The 24,966-nt window shown below is 44.7% G+C and overlaps 1 protein-coding gene across 3 annotated transcripts in view; it reads right to left on the bottom strand.

Annotated features, from left to right (window-relative positions):
* CDON (cell adhesion associated, oncogene regulated) overlaps positions 1-24,966 on the bottom strand; it is a 100,741-nt gene that overhangs the window by 47,933 nt on the left and 27,842 nt on the right. For 2 of the 3 annotated variants that reach the window (XM_075909599.1, XM_006122311.4), the window contains exons 2-3: positions 7,619-7,753; positions 2,591-2,863 (exon numbers count right to left, since the gene is read on the bottom strand). In XM_075909599.1, the coding sequence (XP_075765714.1) occupies positions 2,591-2,863; positions 7,619-7,694 (349 nt within the window). In that variant the 5' untranslated portion in view covers positions 7,695-7,753. The remainder of the gene's footprint in view (positions 1-2,590; positions 2,864-7,618; positions 7,754-24,966) is intronic. The other variant, XM_075909600.1, reaches the window with a different exon arrangement.

The raw sequence follows: 24,966 nt of genomic DNA on the forward strand, positions 1-24,966 counted from the left end.
ACAAATCAACAACCAAGGCAAAGATTATTGAGATGAGAGAATATACAAGAAAAGATAGAAAGACAACCAAGAAGAAAGGCATTTAAAACATTCTGGCTATCAATTAGGGATGTTAAAATGTGTTTATTTTTGTAACCATGTAACTGCTGAAATGTACAGAGGTTATGCATTTACATGCAGGGGGGCCAGGCAGGAGCCGGTGCTTGTGGGAAGTCGGTTTTTAAGCTGACTCCCCGTGAGCACTGACTCCCACCTCCTAACTGATCCTTTTGGCATCTCTGTCCTTTTCCTCTTCTCTGTTCAATAATACGTTGTCTGTGGGCACTAACTTGGGGTAGAGGGAGTTTGGTAGGGTTCCCTCTTTTGTGTGGTGTTTCCTACCTGGAAGCTTTGCTGGGAAAGGGGAGACAGGGAGAGCATGCTCTTCCTGGAAAGATGGTAACCTTTGCTGCTTCCCATGAGAAAAGCCTGCAAAGTAAGGTGTAAGCTCTTGTCCATAACATAAGGCCTTATATAATTCTATCCCTCTCTATCTGACCTACCCATTGCATTATCCCCAACACCCTCAGTGCTCTCCCAATGATGCCAGCTTTACATTTCAACCTCTTCAGAATACTGCCACTAAAGTGAGCTTCTTGGCTCATGGCTCTAACCATCAGTCCCACCTTAGAATCCCTCAGCTAATTCCACATTGTGTCTTTGCTTAGAAAGCCATCCACAGATTCACACTTGGCGGTGACTAGTAACACCATGCTGACCCCTACCATCCCCAACCTTTACCAGCCATGCCAGTAGTTTCTCTTTTACATGCTTCCTTCAACAATGTTCCTCAAACGTGGGAAAACCTCTTGGATGTAATCTGAACAGCCACTAACCTTACCTGCCTTCTCTTAAGATTCACCTCCGCCATGTCTATAGAACCCAGCCTTTTGATCATGGTTACTTGCAACTCTCCCCTTCTTGCCTCATCCCCTCCCAATAAAAGCTAACCCTAACCCTAACCCAAAATTCAAGGCTTCAGAGTGACAGTTCAAATTATTGTCTCTACTGAATGCGATGTTGTGTAGGTCATAGTTTTCACGTGTGTCTGGGTGGTCCAGGCAATTGCTGCAGGTAGCAACATTGAAGACTGGGCCCTCCCATGAGAGGCTCTGTGTGTTTGGGGTTATTGTGTATGCCAGTTGTGAGGCTGTGTGGGTGGTTGTGTGGATCTGAGTGGATGACAGTTGGATCAATTTATCCCCCATCTATGCAGCCTTCCACATACAATCACTGAAACTGCTGCATGCACATTAGCTGTAGAATAAGAGCAGTAATGAACTGAGTTGCTCCAAATATCACAATGGTCTAGGACTCTTTGCATGGCATAGATCAGGGTTGGGCAAGCCAGCCCAACACGCCGTCATATCCAGTCTGCGGGCTGCTCCGCCAGGACCCTCTGGCATAGAAGCCGCCCCACACCACTTTAAGCAGCTGGCTGTTCCCTGTGGCACTCTGCTTTAGGCACAGGGAGAGGGGAGGAGGCTTCATGCATTGCCCCTGCCCTCAGCACAATTTCTCCACTGTCTGGAAACCAGCCAAGAGCTAAGAAATTGTGCTGAGGACTCGGGCAGCTCACGAAGCCTCTCCCAGCGCTCAGAGCAGAGAGCCACAGGGAGCAGCCTGGGACTGCAGGGCTGCTTAGTGGGAGCCATCTAGGTAAGCACCTCTCAGCCAGAGCCTGCCTCTGGCCCCCACCTCCCTGCCCCAGATCATCATCCAAACCTTCTGCACCTTCTCTCCCCAGGTCACAACTCCCTCCCAGACCCTGCACCCCCTCTTACACTCCTCCCCCAGGGCAAAATCCACACCTGCACCCATACCCCCCTCACCCCTGCCTCAGATCACAATCGCTTCTTCACTCAAACCCCACACCCTCTCTTGAGCCTCAGAGCTCCCTTCTGCACCCAGCCTCCATCCCAGACCCCACACCCTCTCCATAGCAAAGTGGGGCCCTTGATCACTTACAAAATCTCGGAGTGGCCCCCCATCAAAACTTACTGCCCACCCCGGCATAGATCTATGCCTTACTGTAAAAGGACACTGCACAGATGTAATCTGTAAAGTCAAAGTGACTAAGAACGTAAATTGGATGACAAAAACCCACTAATTCAACATGGTGCTATTCTGATCACAAAGAACTCTTGGTCGTGCTTGTAGCTGCATTCATTGCTTCATACGGACTCCGACAAGTTAGGATTTACAGTGACACAGAGTGACATGCCTTTAGTCTTATTACATCAATTTTAAATTATACACAAATCTTTGGGGCAGAGCTTCTCTTTCTATATCATCTTTGAAGTGTTAATGGGTTCCCTATTAAATATATACTCAGTGATTTTTAAAAACACTGCTTTCCCAAGAAAGTTCGAGTGTTTTTCTTTGAAAACTCAAAATATTTCCCAAAAAGCTGCACTATAAATTTTCTGAAGATCAAAATATGTCAAGTGTCTTTCACTTCGAAGATGGAAGAAACAACAATTTCATACAACTAACTGATGGCAACTAATTTTTGTCATGGAGTTAGGAACAAAAGTAGAAAATAACTTACAGCCTATGGATATTGTGGCCGGCCTGCTCACAATGGCACCAGCACTGTAATTGGCGATGCACTGATAGTGACCAGAATTTGAGGAGCTGAGAGAGAAGATTGTCAAAGATCCTGGCTGCACCTCCACTTGCTCCACCCTGCTGTTCAACCTCTCTCCGTTAAACAACCATGAAATGAAAGCTGGGGAGGGATCAGCAGAGCAATGAAGCTTTACAGGCCCACCAGCCTTTTGTATAGTAGAGAGGGGCTCAGAAATGAAATGAGGAATCAAATCTAAAAGGAAAGGGGAAAAAAAGATATTAAATGGCTGAATACTTAGCAATAAGACATTTAAATACTCGCTGAAATCATTCTGCACAGATCAGTTATGCTTTGACTTCTATGAAAGAATGGATTAGATTTATAGGTTACTGTGAAAATATAAAAAATTGTTCAAAAATAAATGGCCACCCGTAGAATCTCAGGCCACTGTACGTACATATGGCAGAAGGTGGATAGTTTCTTTAACAGCTGGGCTGTGTGTGTCAAGGACTGTCAAAATAATAAAAAGCAGGACAATGCAACACTAAACCATTTACAGAAACTCCAAATCCGTGGTGTTCAACACACTAGCTACATGTGGCCAGTTGAGTGTGGCTAATTGGCTTGAACAAGGTGGCTATTTAGCTCCAAGACTCCAAACTCATTGAGGAGTTGGTATGCCAGTGAATCTGTCACAATGGAACTCTTTGGAGAACAGGGAATTCTTTCTTTTCCAAAAAGAGACAAATTCCCACTACTGGACACTAACATGGCACTGGGAGAGAATGACAAAAGCAGCCTGCCTGCAACAAGAAACACACTAACTGAACCCACCTTAATATACAGGAAGGGATAGGATATATCCAGAATTATACAAATGGGACAAGAGTGGTCCCCAAAATAAGATTAAAAGGAACAAAGGAATTTGCCATTGTAACAAAATCTTCCTGGTTGGGCACCCAAACTACATTTAGACTTGGCCTCCTGATAAGACAGTTGCGACCTGACAAGCACATGCACAGAAGACAACATGAAAGCTCCATAAATCTCCTAACCAGACACAGAACAGTAACTTGAAGACATCGCTAATTAGGCCTGTATAAAATGGATTTTAACATGACTCTCAAAGCTCTAAGCCTACTATTGCTGTCAAACTAGCTTCAAGCACCCTGTTATTTAAGCATGTTCATCTACAGGATAGCAGAACTTACTAAATTAGGATGAAATTAAATGTTAATGTCTACCTAGGTTACATACAGTGTAGCTGTGTTAGCCCCAGGATATTAAAGAGCCAAGGTGGGTGAGGAAACTTTTTTTCATTGGACCCGCTTCCGCTGGTGAAAGAGACAAGCTTTTGAGCCATACACTGTTCTTCTTCAGGTCACTTGGTCTTCCTAAAGCAGGAGTCTCAAATTCCCAGCCTAGGGGCCATTACTGCCTGAGCATGTTCCCCATCTGGCCCGGGGAGAGAGGGGGCAGGCGGCATACAGAGACTCACCCAGCACACCCAGGTCTCCAGCACCCACACAGTCCTGGTCGCAGCGGACACCGCTCAGACCAGGAAGCCACGCTGGCTGCTTCTGCTGCAACATGAACCGCGCTGACCAGGAAGCCACCAGAACCGAAGTGTTTTGTTTTCGGTTACTCTGGGCAGGGGCAGAGGATCCCAGTGTGAGGGTGTGGATGTTAGCTAGTGGGAGGGCAGCTCGGGAGGAGGCCAGGGGGGTGTCAGGACAAGGACTCAGTTTCATGTCTTTTGTAGGATCCTTGTCTCTGGGCTCCTGAGCACAGGGGGAAACACTATCAACTTGCATATACTGTATTGACAACCCAAGAGTTCAAAACTCATGAATCAGCCCCCGCATGCACAAAGAGAAATGGCTTCTTGAAATCACAGAGAAAAATATACTTGGGGATCTTTTTATTTGGCACCTGGTGTTTGAAGTCTTTGGCTGAACTCGAGACTTGTTTTCTAACTTGTCTGTACAAACCATAAGACCTAAAGTCTTCCTTTAAGAAAAAAAAGGGGGGGGGGGAAAGAAGGCTGAATTCTCTTCTAACACCAGGCACTAACAAGCAAGCATAATTTACTAAGTCGGAGCAATCACAGTTGATAGTGGTGCATGAGGCCTCTGGCAGTGAAGTTCCTAGATCTGGCTTAATTCTAATGTGGCTGGAGATTTCCAGGAAGAAAAAAAAACAACACAAAATTAGGAGGCTTGTGATGAAATCAGGAGAACTGGCAACACTGATATCTAGTCAGTGTCACAAAATGAGTTGTTAGTTTCATAGCTTACATCTACCGATGGGATGATTCTACAGCCACCTCCCCCAGGCCACAGGCAGCTGGAAGATTAAGAACATAAGAACAGCAATACTGGATCAAAACAAAGGTCCATCTAGCCCAGTACCCTGTCCTCCCACAGTAGCCAATGCCAGGTGCCCCAAATGGAATGAACATAACAGGTAATCCTCAGGTGATTCCTCCCCTGTTATCCACACCCAGCTTCTGTCAAACTGAGGCTAGGGCCACCATCCCTGCCCATCCTGGCTAATAGATAGCCAGTGATGGGACCTATCCTCCATGAACTTATCTAGTTCTTTTTTGAACCTTGTTAAAGTCCTGGTCTTCACAATGTCCTCTGGCAAGGAGTTCCACAGGTTGACTGTGCGTTGCCTGAAGAAACACTTCCTGTTGTTTGTTTTAAACCTGCTACCTATTAATGTCATTTGATGACCCCTAATTCTTATGTTATTGGAACAAGTAAACAACTTGTCCTTATTCACTTTCTCCATCCCAGTCATGATTTTATAGACCTGTATCCTATCCCCCCCTTTAGTCTCCTTTTCTAAGCTGCGAAGTCCCAGTCTTTTTAATCTTTCCTCATGTAGCAGCCATTCCAAATACCTAATTATTTTTGCTGTCCTTTTCTGAACTTTTCTCAATGCCAAGATACATTTTCAGTATGACAAGACCACACCTGCATGCAGTATTCAAGATGTGGGCATACTATGGATTTATAGAGCGGCAATAAAATATTCTCTGGCCTCCTTTATTTTTTCCTAACATTGTTTGCTTTTTTGACTGCTGTTGCACATTGAGTGGATGTTTTCAGAGAACGATCCACAATGACTCCAAGATCTCTTGGGTTGTAATAGCTGAATTAGTCCCCATCATTTTGTACATATAGTCGGGATTATGTTTTCCATTCTAGCCCTGCTGTGCTGCTGGTAGTAATGGTGGGCGGCCCCAACGGATTTTAAATGACCCAGATGGGGCAAGCAGGGCTGGGATGCTTGGTGGGGGGGATGCAGAAACCCCTGTCCCCACTCAAATCCCCTGCCAGAGGGGTTGGCCACAGACCCACTAGGAGGATTTGATGACTGGCTCTGGTACAAAGGTAAATTGAGTGTGAGACCACTGTTTAAAGTTTACTGATGTTTTTCATATTCTCCAAATAATTAGACTTCACCAGGTAGAGCCTGACATATTTACAACTGACTCTCCACATTTGTAAGGCTGTGAGGAGCCAAAACAGCATTGTGACGCTGTCTGTATCAGTTCACCATTCATATCTAAAATATCAACTTCACAACTGTAGGAGCTAAAAACTTAATTTGGTAAATGAAAACTTGAGCTCTGCACCATTTGGTTATGCAAGTCCTTCACCAGGGCCAATTTTCTAGCCCTATCCATTGAAACAGGAAGGCAGCATTTGGAAACGATTTCCAAAGTTGTGCACAATCCTCCTAACAGAAACTGATGAATAGAGGCAACAAACAAAACACAACCTGGAGACTTCTGTAACACTAGAAACAGAACAGGGGAAAAGGGGGGGGGAGGGGGAAATCAGTGTTTGTCAACCCCCCCCCCTTTCCTCCGAAAAAGAAGTTTCTAGTTTGTGAATGCAGTCAACACTGAAATATATATAAAAGACTAGATAAGTGCGCATTTCACAGTACATATAAATTTCCCTATGAATGGTTCTGCTCAAATCGTATTTTCTTCTAAAATCAGTTCACTCTTCCACCACTTACACAGATCGATTTCAGATGAGAGATTGTTTAATGATTTTTAACTGAGCCATGAAAAACATGCACAAACAGAAAAAAACCCTGGAAATGAAAGTGTGGCTCTACTAAGAAAAATCAGTTCCATAAAAATAGAACCCTGGGATTCACAAGGGTGCCAGATCTATTTTTTTCAGCTTTGATTTAGAAATGTTTTCTAGCTGCTGGAATCTCAGAGAAATGCAGTGATATTTCCAGTTTGTTGATCAGCATCAGCATTACTAGTACCGCTAGTTACATCTTTGTCACTCCTCTATCTTCCAATTTTTCCCTCCACTGTAACTGTGAAACCACACAGTTTCCAGTTTGGATGCACAGAATAGACCAGGAGCAGAAAGTGACCGTGCATTTGGAATTTACCTAGCGAGTTTTAAGATGACTGAAAAACAAGATTCATCTCTCTCTTGAGCTGGCTGTGGAGAACTAACACTAGCAATAATTTTTAGCTACATTAAGTAAGATAAGCTGACAGCATCTGTTACTAAAACCATGAAATGTTTACATAAGAGCTTTTTCAGACTAGAGTCAGGCTTTAATTTGTTAGAGATTCAACTTCTATCTATGTCTTCTTGCCTACTTTAAAACATCCCTAAAACAGTACTTTCCAGGAACAGGAGGTAAGACCTGAACTGTACATACAGTGCCATGACAGTTTAGTTAGAATTCTTTACACTTCCAAAGAAAATCGGTAAACATGATACTTATTAATGTGAAATACGCAGTCCTACATTTTTATAACTAGTCATTTGGGTGCTCAACCTAAATTCTACAAACACTTGATTTTCAACGAGCACTCAGTATTTTCTGAAACATAGGCATCCTTAAGGTATGCCAAATTGGGTGCCCCAAAACTGAAGCACCTGTAATCCTCAGTCAATTTGGAAAAACAGGCTTTTAATATACATGCAAGTTACATAGGTCAAGATGGGGTCTTACCTGAACTTGTAGTGGAGAAAAGAACTGTAGCAGTGACAAAGAGCAGTGCCTGTAATGGTCCAGGATTTGGATGCATAGTGCCAGATTCCAGAAGGTGAAAGCAGAGTTCCAGACCAAGACAAGTCTCTGAAAAAACTATAAACAGGAAAAAAAAGTCTACAGTAAATTTTAGATGCTCATTCCTTCTTTGCATAGTACTGACAGAAATGCAATCTGACACTTGATTCAAGGGTAACTAAAGCTTTAAAAATTGGAGACTTACCATATCTAAAAAGGTGACACTGACCTCTTATCCAACACACCAGAGACAGAACCATAGGTCAGGATTGGCAATAATTTTTGCTGAGGTGCAGCGCCAATATTTTGTTAAGTGGTGCAGGACTGCACTTTTCTATGGAGGGAGTGTAGGGTCTGGGACAGAGTTTGGGTGCAGAAGAGAGATCAGGGTAGGGGACTGGGGTGCAGGAGAGGCTGTGGGATCTGAGAGAAGTTTGGGTAAAGAAGGGGATTGTGTATGGAGCAGGGAATTGGGATGCATGCAAGGATTCTGGCCTGGGGCAGGGTGTGAAAGGGAATGCAGGGTCTCTGGGAATGCAACTTAATTCCACAGAATGACTTTAAATACTGTCAGTAATATCGAAAACCGGAATGGAACCATAACCAGAAAAGTTGTACAGAAACTCAAATGAAAATAGTCCACCCCAGACTTCAATTCTGCATTTCATAGTATCAACCACACCATGAAACAATCAATATTCTGCTGTCAGATGGTACATAAACTGAAATGTCAGATTATAAATTTCTGACATTTGTATCCAAAAAAATTAGTATAGACAAGATCATGTTCCCCTCCAAAGTCCTTAATATCTTTACATGGTATCCACACAAATTAAAAAAAAGTAGAAAACAAATGTGTAGACTAGGGATGTTAGCTATTGGGTAACTGAATAGTTGAGTAACCACATGAATTCTTATTGGTTACTATACTACTCTGTAGTCCCCGGGGGCGGGGCCAGCAGCAATACATACCAGTCCCTCTCCTGGGGAGCCCCCCGCTATCCTATGCTGCTGCCTCTGTATCAGAGGCAGCAGCACGGGGTTCTAGGCGTGAGCCAGTCTGTGAGGAGAGCCAGTTTAAAAACTAGCTCCCCATGCAGACTGGCTGCCTGCTCCTCACCATGGACAGAGGCTGCTTTATGGCAGCCTCTCCTGCCCCCTGTGCTGCCTCTAATACAGAGGCAGCAAGGGGAGTGGAAATGCGTGTAGTCAACAAGATTAACCAATAAACCAAGGCTTATCGATTAATTGTATCATTGACTACACATTGTCATTCCTCTTGTAGACTTTTTCATCTTAATGCCTCCCTTGATATTTAAATACATACTTTACAAGTTACCTCATGTATGTAAGAAAACAGGTCTTGAAAACATGCAACAGATTCTTTAAGAAATGTATGTCTGATGTATAGGTTGGATCATGGGCTCTGCTGATCTATAGTAAACTGCTCAGAAAATTATGAGCTCCAACATGTGATACGAGACACAATTATTTCAATTTAAAAAATGGAAAGCAGTACTGTTATTTTCACTTTTTTAAAGCTTAAAGATGAACAGGACAAAATTAGAGACCTTTAAAGTAAAAACACTTCATGTTTCCTAGAAGCAACTTAGTTATAGGGGTGTAATAATATAGTCCAGTGTTTCCCAATTTTATTTGGCTATGGAAGCCTTTTAAACTCAAAAGAATTTTGTGGTACCCCTTACAACAGTCTAATATATGGAGCTGAAAAAGTAGACCACAAATAAGTAAGGATAATAATAAACAAATGCTAAACAAAGTCATGAGATCAACATTTAGCTAAACTGCACATATTTAATAACAAAAATCACATATTAATTTTTTTTAAATCATAAAATGTTATTGTAATGGAATTTTCTCGGGAACCCTTATTTTCACTTCGTGGAACCCCGAGGTTCTGCAGAACACCACTGGGGAAACACTGGTATAGTCGATTAACCAATAAGCAAAAGCTTATTGGTTAATGCTATAGACTACATGCATTTTCCCTCTCCCTGCTCCAATAAATTTTTAGCAGGTGGGCAGGCAGCCTGGCTCAGTTCCAGCTCATGCTGGGTCCGGGAGTTCAAATTCCCTCCCCCGCCCGGACAGGCTGTATCAGAGGCAACAGCTCAGGGTGCCAGGCAGCCAGTCTGCCAGGGAAACTGGTTTTTAAACTGGCTCCCCTCGCGGACCAGCTCCCACCTCTCACCCCACGCTGCTGCCTCCACTATAGAGGCAGCCGCGCAGAGTGGCAGGGGTCTCCTCAGGAGTGGGGCTAGAGCACAATGGCTACCCCTGGGGACTACAGAATAGTCGAATGACCATTAAGAATTCATGAGGTTAATCAACTATTCAATTAACCGATATTTAACATCCCTACTTATTTATTGATGTTTCCATGGGTATTACATTTTTAAAAATTGTTTAAGGGGAGTCTTCTGAATTATGTTGGAAAATGCACCAAATGAAGGTTTGACAGGCTTGCAAGACCATTCAATAGTTTTACATAGCTCACTCTAGAGTCCAAGCCTTTGCTAATTCTTCGGGGATATTTTGGTAACACGCAGATGGCAGGGGAAAAAAACTAGCTGTGTAGAAAGTGCTTGGTTTATTTGAATATTCACTCAGTTGAAGGGCAGGAGAGCTACCCCACTAGTGAGCACGCAGGACAAAGTAAACAGTCAGGGAACTTGTTAACATGAACCACTTTTCCGAAAAAGGACGGGGCTATGTGTGTGTTTCTTTTTGCCAAATCTTTCCTCCACTATTTATTTATAAAAAGCAATGAAACGTAAATTCTAGGTCAACTTTAACCTCAGTGCACGAGGCTACTGAATTACGTTGCAGCTGTCTTTTTAACCAAGGCAAAGCTCATTATTTTCAACTAAACCTTATCTTATGAAATCTTTCCTTTATCCATGCTCCGATTTCCTTCTGTTTCTCTTTTACATGTTCCTTATTGCCAGTGTCAACAGCTTTTCTGCTCTTTTGCTCTTTTAGTAGTCTTGAATGACAGTGCAACCCATTACAGTGTATTATGTATACAGAAAAAAACTGTACAAGGATTGACGCATGTGCCTAGGTATCCTCCAACTGGAGGAACACGGCATGTAATCTAAATGATTCTAATGTAATGAGTTGCAAAAGCAACAGTGGTGGTGTGTAAGCACTTGTTTCAAATTCAATGTTAAGAAACATTTTTGTTGTAGAAATTGGTATCTAAAAATTGGCATGTATTCAGCTCTTCTGTCATTTCTATTCTGTGCTACGCAAGAGCATCTAAGTGGAACATTTAAGTTGAACAATGTCTACAGCAGGGCTACTCAACATGCAGCCCGTTTGTGAGCAGTGGGTCTCAAAGTGGGTCTGCAGCAGGCGCTCACCCATCCTCCTCCATGCAGAGAGGAACCCGCTGCCGCTGCAGCCTGGTGGTTGGCCGCAGCCGTGAGGCTGCAAAGGGAGGTGAAGCAAACTCCTCTTCCGCCCCCAGCTACACATGGAGGAGCACCGCCACCAGGGTAAGAGCCACGCTCCCTAGGTTGGTCCCCCGGGCAGGCAGCAGGTTGGGCTTAGCTGGATGGGCAGGCCAGCAGCAGGTGACAGGAGATAGCACTGGGACTGAGGACCCTGCACACGCAGGAGGGGGCCCTTGGGCCTTTGCACTAAAGTTCCCTTTAAACTGCTTGGTCTCCCCCAGCAGGCAGCGGGATCAGCTGATCCCGGGGGGACAGGCCTTTGTAATCAGCAGCTAAATGCTGCCTGCACAATCAGCAGATAAGCAGGGAATGAGTGGCTGGGAGGAGGAAGTCAAGAACGATTAAAGGTCTAGAGAACATGACCTATGAAGCCAGGCTTCATGAACTGGGCTTGTTTAGTTTGGAAAAAAGAAGATTAAGGGGGGACATGATAGCGGTTTTCAAATATCTAAAAGGGTGTCACAAGGAGGAAGGAGAAAATTTGTTCCTCTTGGTTTTTGAGGACAGGACAAGGAGTAATGGGCTTAAAGTGCAGCAAGGGAGGTTTAGATTGGACATTAGGAAAAAATTCCTGTCAGGGTGGTCAAATATTGGAATAAATTGCCAAGGGAGGTGGTGGAATCTCCCTCTCTGGAGATATTTAAGAACAGGTTAGATAGACATCTGTCAGGGATGGTGCAGACGGAGCTTGGTCCTGCCTTGAGGGCAGGGGGCTGGACTCAATGATCTCTCGAGGTCCCTTCCAGTCCTATGATTCTATGATTAATTGGCTTGGGGGAAAATCCCATCTGCGGAGGAGAGAGAGGCAGAGACCCAGCAGGGGTGAGGTAAAGTGGCTGACTGCATGGGGTAGGTGGAGGAAAGAGGGAGTGCTGGCATCTGTGCAGTGAGGTGGGAGTCAGAGGGCAGGTTGGGGCATCTGACTCACTGACTCGGTTAGGCTGGTTTGGAGGAGCGGGGGAAGCTGGGGGGGGTGGGGGTTGTGCTGGGAGGACATCTGCATGATTACATTTCAAACAAAAACAACCAGAAGTCCTGTGGCACCTTATAGGCTAACAGATTTGTTGGAGCATAAGCTTACTTCTCATTGTTTATGCAGAGTCAGCCTAACATGGCTACCCCTCCGATGCATTACAAACAAAGTCTGCATATAGGTGTTAAAAGAATCTTTTCTTTCTTAAGCAATTAACAGTTTCAGAGGAGTAGCTGTGAGAGTCTGTAGCTAAAAAGAACAGTGAATAGTACTAAGGTGCTGCAGGACTTATTTGCAAGCTCTCAGAAACATGCAAATGTCTACAAACCTTGAAGCCATGTGTTAATTTGTTTTGGGGCTTCTACTTTCCTCCAGTGGAAGAAGGCTAATTCCCTACCTTTGTACGGCACCTTTGTAGTCTGTAAGGGTACCTCACAGCAACTAGTCACAGGTGTCTTTAATATATTTTATTTTGTACATTGCTTATTAAAAGTGCAGTCATATGGGTGGAACTCAGGTAAATATTGCATTGTATTATCATCAGCAGAACTGACTTAAATGGGGCCTGCATGTTGTGTAGTCTTGCCTTAATCATATTCATGCTGGTCAGTGTGAAAGAAGCTATTTGCATGTATATGCAACCACAGTTAAGTTGCGGCCCTCAGCATGCGATGTGAGTATCATTGTGGTCCCCCCGGGGCTTCCAAAGTTGAGTAGCCCTGGTCTACAGAATAAAGGCGGCAGTTCACGTATTACAGCTTTTTTTACTGTACTTATTTCTCAAGTATTAATAAGAAAACAATGTATAATGTTCTAGGAGACGTATCCAGCGTTGCTCAGGTCTTTAACTCAAGTAATTTTTATTTTTGAAAAAATAATGAAAGATAGACATGCGTATTTCCAATGACTATTTTTCAAAGAAGAAGGAAAATGAAGACTGGCGTGAGCTCGGAAGTGAGGAAGGGCAGGGAGTGGGTGGCTTAGGGAAGAGGGCTGGGAGGTTTGGGGGGCTCAGAGCAGACGGGGGGTGCAGAAGTCAAGGTAGGCAGGCGGTGCAAGACTCAGGACAGAGGGCTGGGAGGTGGGGTTGGCTTACTAGGGACACACGTGGTAGTGAGGGTGGTGCTGTTCCAGTGGCGACTCCTCCCAGGAGGTTGGGACAGCACTCCCCTGCCAGCAGGTTCCCCCACAGTTGCCAGCCTGCAGGCTGTCGGAGGCGGAGGGGCGACCAGGCTCTGGAGTCTGCTGCCCCTTCCAGTGCCCCCCCCCCCCACCCCAGCCTGCAGGCTCTCCATGGGTGGAGGCAGCTTCCAGGTTTGGGGTAGGGGGCTAGGCAGGCAGGCAGGCAGGCAAGATGGCAGAGCCCCAGCCCTGCAGCCCACTCTCTTGATGCTGCAGCTGCCCTCAATGGCCACTCTCAGTATCACATCCCTCCTCTCTGTGCCCCTCCCTTTCCATGTTATGGAAAACAGTCCCATTCCTGGCACTTCCCACCTTCTGGGAAGTTAGGGTAAGAGGAAGCTGCATACCAAATACAGTGGTGCTAGCTCTTATCGTTTAGGAGGAGTTCTTGAACAAATGGACTCTCAAATGCACAGACTCACTCAGACAGACACATACACACACTAAAATAGAGCGAGATTTAGTTTAACCACTTTCCAGCTGATGACTGGTCATATGAAATGGTCAGTCACAATTCAGGGTAACAGCCCTTTTATTTGCCCTCAGTGGCACTGCAAGGACATCCACTTCAGGCTTCCTACTTCCCCCACTGTCACCTCTCGAGTGGAGAGACCCACACCTCGCTCTCTTCTGAGCAGGCTACTCTCAGGCTGCACAGTCCCCTGCCTTCTCTGTTACACCCAGCAGAGACAGAGGGCCCAAGCACACCTGTTGCTTTCTCTTCAGAGATGGTTAGTGTGACTGCTCCTAGGTACAGGCACCACACAGCTTTTTCTATGTTCTTCTTAAGGAACGGCACTATAGAAAACATTAAAAACAAGAACCTACACACATGCTAACAAGTTTAACAGGTTCACCCCACCCTAACATGGGCTGTGCCAGAAACAGTCCTTTAAATCCCCACCCAAGGGGACTGCTTGTGGTTACAAGCTCTCCTAGCTTCAGCCCTGAATAAGCACCCAGATTGGGCCTCAGAAAAAGCCTCGTCCTTCCAGCCCTGCTCTACAGACTGGGTCTCTGTGGACCCAGGGTCCTGCCCACCTGTTGGATCAGGAGGAAGGCCCTGAACCAATTTAAAACCAAGCTATTTGCTCAAAAATCCTTTCTTTACATGTGGGCTGCTGGGGAATCCTGTCTGTGGACCACTCTGGGAGGTGGCTTCAAAGGGCTGATAATGGAGGAAGTACTACTTCAGAAAATACATAAGATGCCAACACAACATGTGTACAACTGCATTTTTAATGCAGCATTTGTTCCCCAAAGGTCTTAAGTTATACCTTGTAATTACAGTGAACTCAGTGAAGTTTCTCTTAATTCCATAAGTCTGCTCAAGATAACCGCAGCATTGTCGTAGTTGTATCCCATATTGGTTCCAAAGGGTCACAAATGAACCCCCGCAGAAAAATGATAAGACAGAAATACTATCACCCATGAGCAAACATGTTCCACAAAACAATCGTGCCACATCTGTCCTCAGTCCTCATCCTCCAAGGACACCTGCACAACACCTTCCAAAGGTGAGTCTGGAAGCTTAAATTCGTAACTTTGCTCGACCCTAAAAAACGTGGTCTCAATAGACACTGGATTTATGGTTTACTACAACAATCTGTAATCCACTCACCCCCCTTTTATGTTCTACTAGAAGACTTACCCAATGTTGCTCAGGTCCTTCAAGGAAGGGGACTGGCAGTGTGTGTGGGGGTGTGTGTGTGCAGGAATCAGGGCAGGGTCATGGGGGGCTCACGGCAGGAGGCTGGGAGTAGAGGAGTCAGAGTAGGGGTTAAATAGGGGCTCAGGGAAGGGGGTAAGGGTGGGTCACCGTCTCCTCCCCGGGTCTGGGTTGGGGTAAAGGGAGCCATGCAGGCTGGCTCCATTGGGTTCCCCGGGCCTGGTCCAGGGGGAGAGAGGAAGAGCCATGCACGCTAGGTCTGGTCCAAGGAGTTGGGGGGGGGGGGGGCACACAAGCTGGGCTTGGAGTGAAGGGCAAAAGGGGGCCAGGCAGGCTGGCTCTGGTGGCACCCGCAGGCCTGGCACAGGGGAGCCAGACAAGCCAGCCGGGTGCACTGGGTGGCTCGGCAGTGCTAGGGGGAGTGGGGCCAGGGCTGCACTGCCCAACTCAGCAGTGCTCTCAGACAGGGTCCTGACAGAGCTTCCACTCCCCCATCTAGCTAAAGGCCGAAGAGGAGGTGCTTGCAGAAGAGGGTGCCACTTACCTGGTTTGGTGGTTGGCAAGATAGCAATACCCAGCCCCCCCCCGCCCCCCGCTGGTCACTCTGCAGTATAGCAGCCACCTCCCTTTCCATGTTATGGAAAACAATTGAATTCCAGGCACATCCTGTTTTCCTGGCACAACCAAACTCTGACCTTGCCTTAAGCTAAGCTAAGCTAAGAGGAAGCTGCATACCAAATTTGATGCGCCTAGCTTTTCTGTTTAGGAGGAGTTCTTGAACAAAACAGACTTGCAGACATGTGCACAAATCTCTAAAATGTATACATATATAAACACAGTAAGAGAGATGACTGTGGGCTGTTAAGAGGCCACTACGCCTTCAATAGTCTCTTAGAATGTGTGTTAGCCACTTATGCTAAACAATCTCTTCCACTCTGTATACAGCTGTAACATCAAGTACATTTCCCAGACCTGAAGATGATCTCGGTGTAGATCAAAAGCCTATCTTTTACCAATAGAAGTTGGTCTTATAAAAGATATTACCTCACCCACTTTGTGTCTCTAATTTGTGGATACAGGCAGTCCCCGGGTTACGTACAAGATAGGGACTGTAGGTTTGTTCTTAAGTTGAATCTGTATGTAAGTCGGAACTGGCGTCCAGATTCAGCCGTTGCTGAAACTGACCAGCGGCTGACTACAGGAAGCCAGAGGCAGAGTTGCTCTGCCCCGGGCTTCCTGGAATCAGCCTCTGATCAGTTTCAACAGGCTGAATCTGGACGCCAGTTCCGACTTACATACAGATTCAACTTAAGAACCCCAAGCGTCCCCAAGTCAGCTGCTGCTGAAACAGATCAGCGGCTGATTCCAGGAAGCCCGGGGCAGAGCAACTCTGCCTCTGGCTTCCTGTAGTCAGCGCTGGTCAGTTTCAGCAGTGGCTGACTTGGGGACGCCTGGGGCAGAGCAGCTGGGGTGCTGCTGGGTTGCTCCAGTAGCGCCCAGAGCTGCGCTGCGGTACCAACCGGCAGTGCCCCAGCTGCTCTACCACAGGCTCCGGAGAAAAGCCTGGTCTGCTGGGGGGGGGCGGGGGGCACTAGCTGCGCCCCCCCCTCCCCGCAGCAGACCATGGAGATGTGGGCGGCGGACCGAGACGCACCGCGGTCCTGCCGCCCAGGTCCTCCGCGGCTTTGCTCCGCGTCTCCCTGGTCTGCTGCTCTCCAGCAGACCAGAGAGATGGGGAGCAAAGCCTCTGAGGTGCGTCTGGGCTGTCCCGCTGCCCGCATGCTCCGCGGCTTTGCTCCGCATCTCCCTGGAGACCAGCAGACCAGGGAGACCCGGAGCAAAGCCGCGGAGCACACGGGCAGCGGGACAGCCCAGATGCGCCACGGCTGTCCCGCTGCCAGCGTCCTCAGAGGCTTTGCTCCCCGTTTCCCTGGTCTGCTGGACTCCAGCAGACCAGGGAGACGTGGAGCAAACACCGTTCGTAACTGCGGATCCAACGTAAGTCAGATCCGTGTAACTCAGGGACTGCCTGTATTGTCAGTCTCGCACAAACAGATCATCAACTAAGTTTCTGGCAGACAGGTGTCCACTTTATAACTGGCAGGTTTGTCGAGAGTCTGAGAGGTGCTCAAAGATTTAATGAGCTAAGAGAATGAACTTCATTTTCATCCTTAACAGTGTTTCCTCCAGGTCTGGGGTGAGATCTACTAAAAAAGAAGTGGTATTTGAGGGGCCTAGATTTCTACTGTCAATGAAGTACCTCTTCTCTGGATGAAGGAATTTATTTTCCAGTACTTTTAGTCCAGGACATGTCCTTGCCAGCTCTGAAGTAGCTGTACTACTGTGACATCTATCACTATGAAAACCAGGAAAATGAACTATTTATTTGTAATGAGTAGTGTCAGAAAGAACTGTGTTAATTCTGTTTGGTGTTGAAATAATGCTATGGTTCTGAATGAGCAGGAGTTTATTGACCTTCGCTTGAAGTTTTGCAGCTGAATAAGATACAGTATACAGCTTAGAGCTATACTAATGAAAAGCATTCTGATATTTATTTAATCAAACTCACAATATTGAGCAAAGATCATTCCAGCTACAGAGCCTCACTTGTCATGAGATGAGGAAACGAGCTCAAAGAGACCCCATGCCAAGGAGAATTCCAGGAGGCTCCATGCCAATCATATCCAAGTTTTGGAAGCATTATCAATGTGGTACCATCTTCTGGCAAAGGACTGGAATTCCTGACACTGGTATAGCGAAATGCAGAAAGACTGCCACAGGCTAAAGTGGGACAGACTAGAACAGGAACAATATAGATCCAAATACAAGAGTGAAAAGCTTGTGTTGCTTACTTGGACTGATCTAAAAGCTGCTGTACTAATTCTCATGGTCCAATACTTCTATTCATGGTATCAAAGAAACATATACTAAATGAAGCATCCCCATCCTTATTAGCTGCATAAAAACTGGAGATTTAAAATCCTGTTTCATCAGCTAACTGGTTAGACGTTATGCTTAACTGCTTAAACAGGAGCAGGCAGGGAGCCCTCCAGGCTGTAGCAGCCCTTTGTCTGTACTGGGTGGAGAGATGCTTCAATCCCTGCTGGTTAACCATAACTGGAAAGCTTACCAGTTAACCATTCACATCCGTAATAAAAACAGGGTAGTGCTGGAAGCTGCTCTAATCCACCTATTTTGCGTCAAACATCAAGCTTACAAGTATTTTACTATTTCACTTAAATGTAAAGAGTATCCAAGAGAAAAAAACAAGCAAATTAAGAGACAGTAAACATTCCTCTGCAAAGAAGTATCTTACAATAGGATCTGAAAGGGATGTTCTTCAAGATTTTACCATCTTTCCTGTCAAAATAACGTACCGTCTTTTGGTGCACAGAGGACATGCTGAGTAACTGTGGGCAAACACTGCTGACTGGTCTGTTGTCTGTCTTGCTCCTCTACAAATTGTAAAGTCACTTTGAAATGGAAGCAGCAGGAATTTTCTAGTCTTGTCCAGTGAGCAAAGATTAATCCACCAATGGTAAAGAATTCTCAGCTCTGAACTGCAGCCTCACAGGACAGGATTTAGACTCTTACATGCATAAAAGGCTCTGAGGTATTTCAGGAGCCCTTTGGGACCCTTTCAAGCTTTCCAAGGGAAACAAACATTCTTTCAGATATGATTTTCCACCATAATGCAGTTAGGCCTCATCATTCAACATACAAACAGCAGAACACTGTTTCCGAAGGTAACAGCCTAGCATTCTAAAGCATTTTTTACATCCCCCCTCCTTGGCCTCACTCACCTCTTACATCTTGTCTTTCAGACAGTAAAGGTCTTTGGGGCAGAGACTGTAGTGTAACGAGCGTAACAAGGTCCCAAACAGACTGAGGTTCTAAATGAATATAAACATTAATAGACCATTTCCGCTGCATAAGTTACTGTATACACAAGTACTTCGCCATTTAAGTACTGCTTTGTACCCACCCTTTCAGCAGTGCTGAAAGAGCAGGAAAAAAGAAAGTATATGCATTATGAAGATGTTCCTATTCTCTTCTCCAAAGTTATCAAGGGTCCATCTTGGCCAGTACACTCCTCTGACTGGCCAGTGCCAGATACTTCTGAAGGAATGAACACATTAAGGCAGTGTATCAAGTGATCCGTCACCTGTCATCCAGCTCCATCTTCTCATGGTCAAAGGTTTAGGAGCACCCACAGTTTAGGGTTAAATTGCTTCACATCCCATCTGAGAGATACATAGTTAAAGCTCTCCTAGTTACCCACCCGAGCTCTAAAAATTGACTAGTTCTCTGTAAAGACAATGGTGACCTGTGTTGTCCTATGTCCAAAAGAAAGCCTTTTTGGGAGATTACTGTACACAGCTGTGCTAAAGGCAGCAAAAACTACATCAGAAACTACTTTCTCTGTGAATAAATTGACTGAGATTCCAGGGATTTCAGATCTTTGCCAACAAAGTCATTTCACATTCTGAAAAACATTTAGTGCAGTATATTACCAATCATCTCAAACATTTTATATAGTCTGACACCAAAGCATGTCAAGTACTATGTTTCCCTAGACCACACAAGTTTCAGTATTTTTTAAAAAGTTGTTAAATTTTAATTTGTTTTTTAAAAAGTCTTTGCTGTAGCAATGCAGTATAATGAAGATTTCCAAGAGAAACTAAATTTAAGATCTTAAAATAAAATCTCCAGCATTAATTAGCATACCGTGGCTATAGCGTACATAATCTGTGTTGGACCATTAAAGGTCATAACAAAACACCTTCCGAAAAAAAGAGTACCGAAGACTATGGTTTTCCAAAAGAAAGTAAGCAGTCATTTCTTTTAACTTTTGACTCCTCAGTGATCACCAAAGCCTTTGGTCGTTGACTTGTCTTCATGCTGTCCTCCCAGGGTCTGGCAAAAATGCACATAGCAGCTGGCATACATACTTTGGTAGGTTTTGTTTGTTTGGAGGGAGCAGTGAAAAGCCCAGTAGCAACTGGCATACTGCCCATCAGATTTAACTACTGACCCCTGGGGTTTATTCTTAGTTCTTTTGGTAGTTATGAAATCTCTTGAAGCAGTCATGTGCAATTGACTGTGATGCAGTCTCACACATTCACTACAGAAACATACAGTACACATCTGTAAAAACAGAGCTGCTGTGCATTAAGAACACAGTTGACAGGTCTAGTGCTGATAGGAAGGTCTGAGATTGTTCAAAGAGAAATGTAATCTTAATTAATCATATTTATAAAAGCTTGATCACTCAATAATTCACACCAACTTTTAACAGGAAAATACAGCACCTACAGCATTCATGACCCTCCCCCTCTTCAGGGTATCAATCGAGTCAGCCATGCATGCAAACTGATCCTGTCGCCAGCAAAAGCATTTCCTTTCACTGTGGTCAGCCAAAAGCTGAGGAAGAAAATGGAAGTGACTTGGAGTTATGGCACCAAAAAGGCCAGACAAGCAAGGAAATAATCAACTCCACATGAGCCACTTCTAGCCCATCACAATGAAAAGGGCCCACAACTAACCCCAGGAAAGGTCATCAGGACCATGGGGGTCACAAGCAGAAAAAGGCAATAGTGAGGCTGCCAGCTGCAATAAGAGTCAATGTGTTCCTAATTACACTCAGAATAAGGGGTTGAGCTCAAAGGAAAAGTTTTGCTATAGTCACAACTTGTGTAAAAAAAAAAAATGTACCCCTGTTCCACTCCCTTCAAAGCAGGCACAACAAATACCATTTCTATTTGTTGTTAGATTGCAGGAAGCCAAACAAAATAGGTAAAAAAAAATCATGCATCTACATAAATGAGGATGGAGGGCTTTGTGTGTGTGTTTTTAAAAACCATAATTAAACATTTGTATTAGAATTATGCAGTTATGAAATATAGGTTTTGAGATTGTACATAAAACCACACTAAGAATTTGTTTTTAGTGTGTGTGTGTGGTGGGGGGGGCGAGGGTTGTTTGTTAGGGAAGTCAAACTCAGCCCAACTGTTTTGCAAATCCAGCCTTGGTTCTAGTTAGATTTTCAAGAGCGACTTTATGATAGATCACACGTAAGCCTCCAAATCAAGAACGAAAGCAGTAAACAGACCTGAAAATCAAATGAAAATAGGTTGTCTGAGTCAAGATTGCTGAAAAACTAGCTATTAAACAGATCAAGTGGAAAATTATTTCAATTTAGAAGTCATGAATTGTTTTCAGAATGTATTCATATTTAAAATTAATATCTCTTCTTAACAAAAACACTTCTCAACAAAAAAAGAGGGGGGGAATAAATGAAACAAGCAGTTAAGGCATTAAATCCCTAAGGCATCCCACTCATAAGTGTAATTCTTGACCATAACTAATTCCCTTCCCCCTAATTGTTCCCTTATCCAAGAAAATACTAAGCCATAACTCAAACCAGGTTTATGATGATGTTTTGGGTTATAATTATTAATATAGAGCTGATCTGACTTTCACAAACATTGTATCTCGTTTTGCACATGGGCTTTGTACTGCTTTGTATAAATTACAGCCACTCCCCAACTTATGAACACACCGACTTACGACCATCCGTACTTACGACCAACCTCCCATTAACCCCATTATAATATTTTTGAGTTGAGAACCATGTACATCAAGTTTTTCGAACAGCACGGGCAGCGCGTATAAGGATATTTCCGACTTATATCCACATCAAGTTACGACCAGGTGTTTGGAACGTAACCCATTTGCAAGTCGGGAACTGCCTGTAGATAAATATCAATTTGCAAATGGTGGCATCCAGATATATTTTTCTGGAAAGTTTAGGAAACTTCTTGTGAATGGGTAACATGTTGCTAGAGATGGTTCTAAGTTTGGTAGCAATTTCTGTATCCTCTCTCATCCCCAGGCATACTGTCTTCTAACAGGTGGTGCTCTTTGGGACCCAGTATTTGTGTGTAAAGACTTGTCCACTTTTGTCTGAATTATGTACTCCACCCCAATGCTGCCCCAACACCAAATGTACCAATTAATGTTACTCCCATCACACACATCAAAACCAATTACAGGCTAATCCCCCACCATAATAAGTTAATATTGGACAAAACCCCGACCAAAATAAGTGTACTCTAACTTATGCAAGGAGGCCTCTGCTGGGATGGCAGGAGAATGACTAAAACCAGAACCCTCTTCTGGAGGGCTCTGCTTGCCTACCCAACCCTCAAACCCAAATACAGCTGCTCTAACAAAAGGAGGTGGGAAAGGCTTCCGCCACAGTGGGGCGGTACTTCAGCTTCATTCTGCAGGGAATGGCACTTGCCCACAGAACACCTGATTTAAGCTCAAGTTTTAGTAATGCCACATATGACAGGGAGTAGGGATCACCTTACTGGGTGATGCTTACCAGATAATGGTTAACCGGTTACCCTTGGGACTGGGAGCTGGCAGAGTCAGCCCCAGTTAAGGATGTTAAGTATTGGGTAACTGACAAATCAAATAAAATTTTTGCATCGATTATTCAATTAGTTGATAGGGAATCTCTTCCTTTGAAGTGTAGCAACAGCCCTAGGACTGTTGCTACACTTCAAGGCAAAAGTGACAAAACCCGGGGTCAGCTGGGGCCTCCCCCACTGACCTCAGGCTCCGTGCAGCACTGCTGCTGCGACACATCATGGCAGTGTGTCAAAGTGGCAACACTGCACAGAGCCGGAGGTCAGCGGGGGAGTCCCCAGATGATCCCAAGCTCCACGTGGCACTGCTGCTTTGAAGTGCGGTGAGGAGCCTGACACCAGGCTCCCCGCTGCATTCAAAGCATCAGCACTGCACAGAGCAGCTGACCCTGGGCTCCATGAGTTGCTGCCGCTTTGAAGTACACCCCTGTTCTCCCTTCCCCTTGCTGTTTCTGATAGAGGCAGCGGGGAGGGGGGGGGGAGAGGGAGAGCGCAGCTAGTCGACTATCCAATTTGCTTATCGGATAGTTGACTAGTCCTTCAAACCCCTAGTCCCAGTCCCTGCCCCAGCACGGGGCTGAGAGCGGAAGCACCACAGGCTGGAGCAGTGAAATCCATTTTAGTTGTTAGGTTAACCTAACGTTTAACTGTTTAACTGATTAATTGGGATTTTACATTCCTAGCCGCAAGTACAGCTTTTTGTTGCTCCTTCATTCAATTTCCATTATTTGACAAGAGGATATGGGATTTGATTTCTGCAGTTAGAAGGAGAGGATAACTTTTACAATGGTGTTAAGGGGAGGGGGAAGGAGGAGAGAAGGAATAAACACCAACAATATAGAAACAGAAACAATACTTGGCATTTAGAATACACCACAACTGAAATATCATGGACTGACTGCCCCCTACAATGAGCTTCTTTGCTACTGTGAGATTAGCAAAGAGAACATAAAAATCCTTCACCATACTTTTCTATGCTTTTTCTGGCGGATAAACTCCCACTTTGCATAGTTTATTTGTAAGGTTACAAAAAACTTCAAGGATTATCTTCATCTCCCAGGACAAGGGTGCAGCCTTTTTTAGCCGATCCACATTGTGGCACACTGCCTCACCGCTTGTCATATTACACTCAGATTATTTAAACTCTATATGGGACTAGACATAAAATCACTAGAAACTGAAGTTAGCATAGAATATTGCAGTGAACTTTTCACTGAAGTTGCATACTGACAGCACTGGCTACCAGCTGGTTTGAGTAGACCTTAAAACAGCGTTTTTGACTGTGGCAGTGTTTGAGCTTAAATGGTTTAAACTATAGGGAGCTTCCAAAGGGCTATCTATTCAACTTTAAAATTCCCTCTGTTGGCCTTCAGAGTAGGAAAGTGATTTGTGTAAACATATACAGTTAACCTTCACAGTTACACACAGGTACATCAGAGGCAGCAACATGTGGCCGGGGTAGAGGGGAAGCTGCTGCAAACACTGGGTCCAACCTATCCTCCCCTCTCCCCACGCTGCTGCCTCCAATTATGAAGCAGCAGCATGCGGGAGTGGAGGGTAGAGGGGGAGGAGAGAGGTGGCTCCAAGGGAGCCTGTGTGCGTGGGGAGCTGGCTTAAAAGCTATCTTCCCATGTGCACTGGCTACCAGGAAGCCACTCCCCGTGTGTAAATGTGTAACCGCTGAATTTTTTTTTTACCTGAATACATGCATTTTAACATTCCTATTTCAGAGCACACTTCAAGATTAGCAAGCTATTAGCAAAGGCAGAATGAAAGAGGGCAGGAGGTAGAGGAGCATTAGCCTGTTTATTGAGTTAATGTTCATGGCCAAGAATTTGTTATGGGGCTAAAACTGATCAGGCACTTTTCTAATACAATGTTGTATGAGTGTTTAATTAATATCGAGAAACAGAGTTGCAAAGGTGCTTTTTTATTTGAAGAAACTAATGTTTTGGAGTGTGGTTCCCCGAGACCATATCATTCCCCAGGATACTCATTTTTAGTTGCTTATCGGACATATCTTAAATTTTACATTTAAGCCTGAAGCTTCTTGTGCTTAGTGTAAGCTCATAGGTAAGTTCTGTTGTAAAGTCTCAATCAAATCCATTCATCTGAGTTATACAGTAGGTGGGCAGCAGGATTTTTTCAGCTGTAAAATTTATTCAGAAGCTTATTTTGCATTCTGATAACTCAAAAACATCTTTGTTTCAAAACTTCTAATTTGGCACACATATGGTCTTGATTGAAAAATGCATGCTTGGCCTTGTCTGAAGAAACTGGTTCTGAGACAGTCATGAACATTTAACAGTTTGCATGCTGTGCATGTGCAGTATATTGCTTTCCTTCTTCCTGATGTGTACACACACCAATATGGGCTCATAGTTCAAAAAAATTAAATGACACTACAATGGAGCAAGGTCTGTGTTTTATCCTTAGAGAGACCTTTCTATGAATCACACAGTAACACCACAGAAGAATAAACCACATTAAGGAGACCACAAATGTTTGTACTTTAGATGCATATGTGGAGCATTATCTGTACCTCCATAGCT

The sequence above is a fragment of the Pelodiscus sinensis genome, chromosome 26, assembly GCF_049634645.1.
Source record: "Pelodiscus sinensis isolate JC-2024 chromosome 26, ASM4963464v1, whole genome shotgun sequence".
NCBI classification, from domain to species: Eukaryota; Metazoa; Chordata; order Testudines; family Trionychidae; genus Pelodiscus; species Pelodiscus sinensis.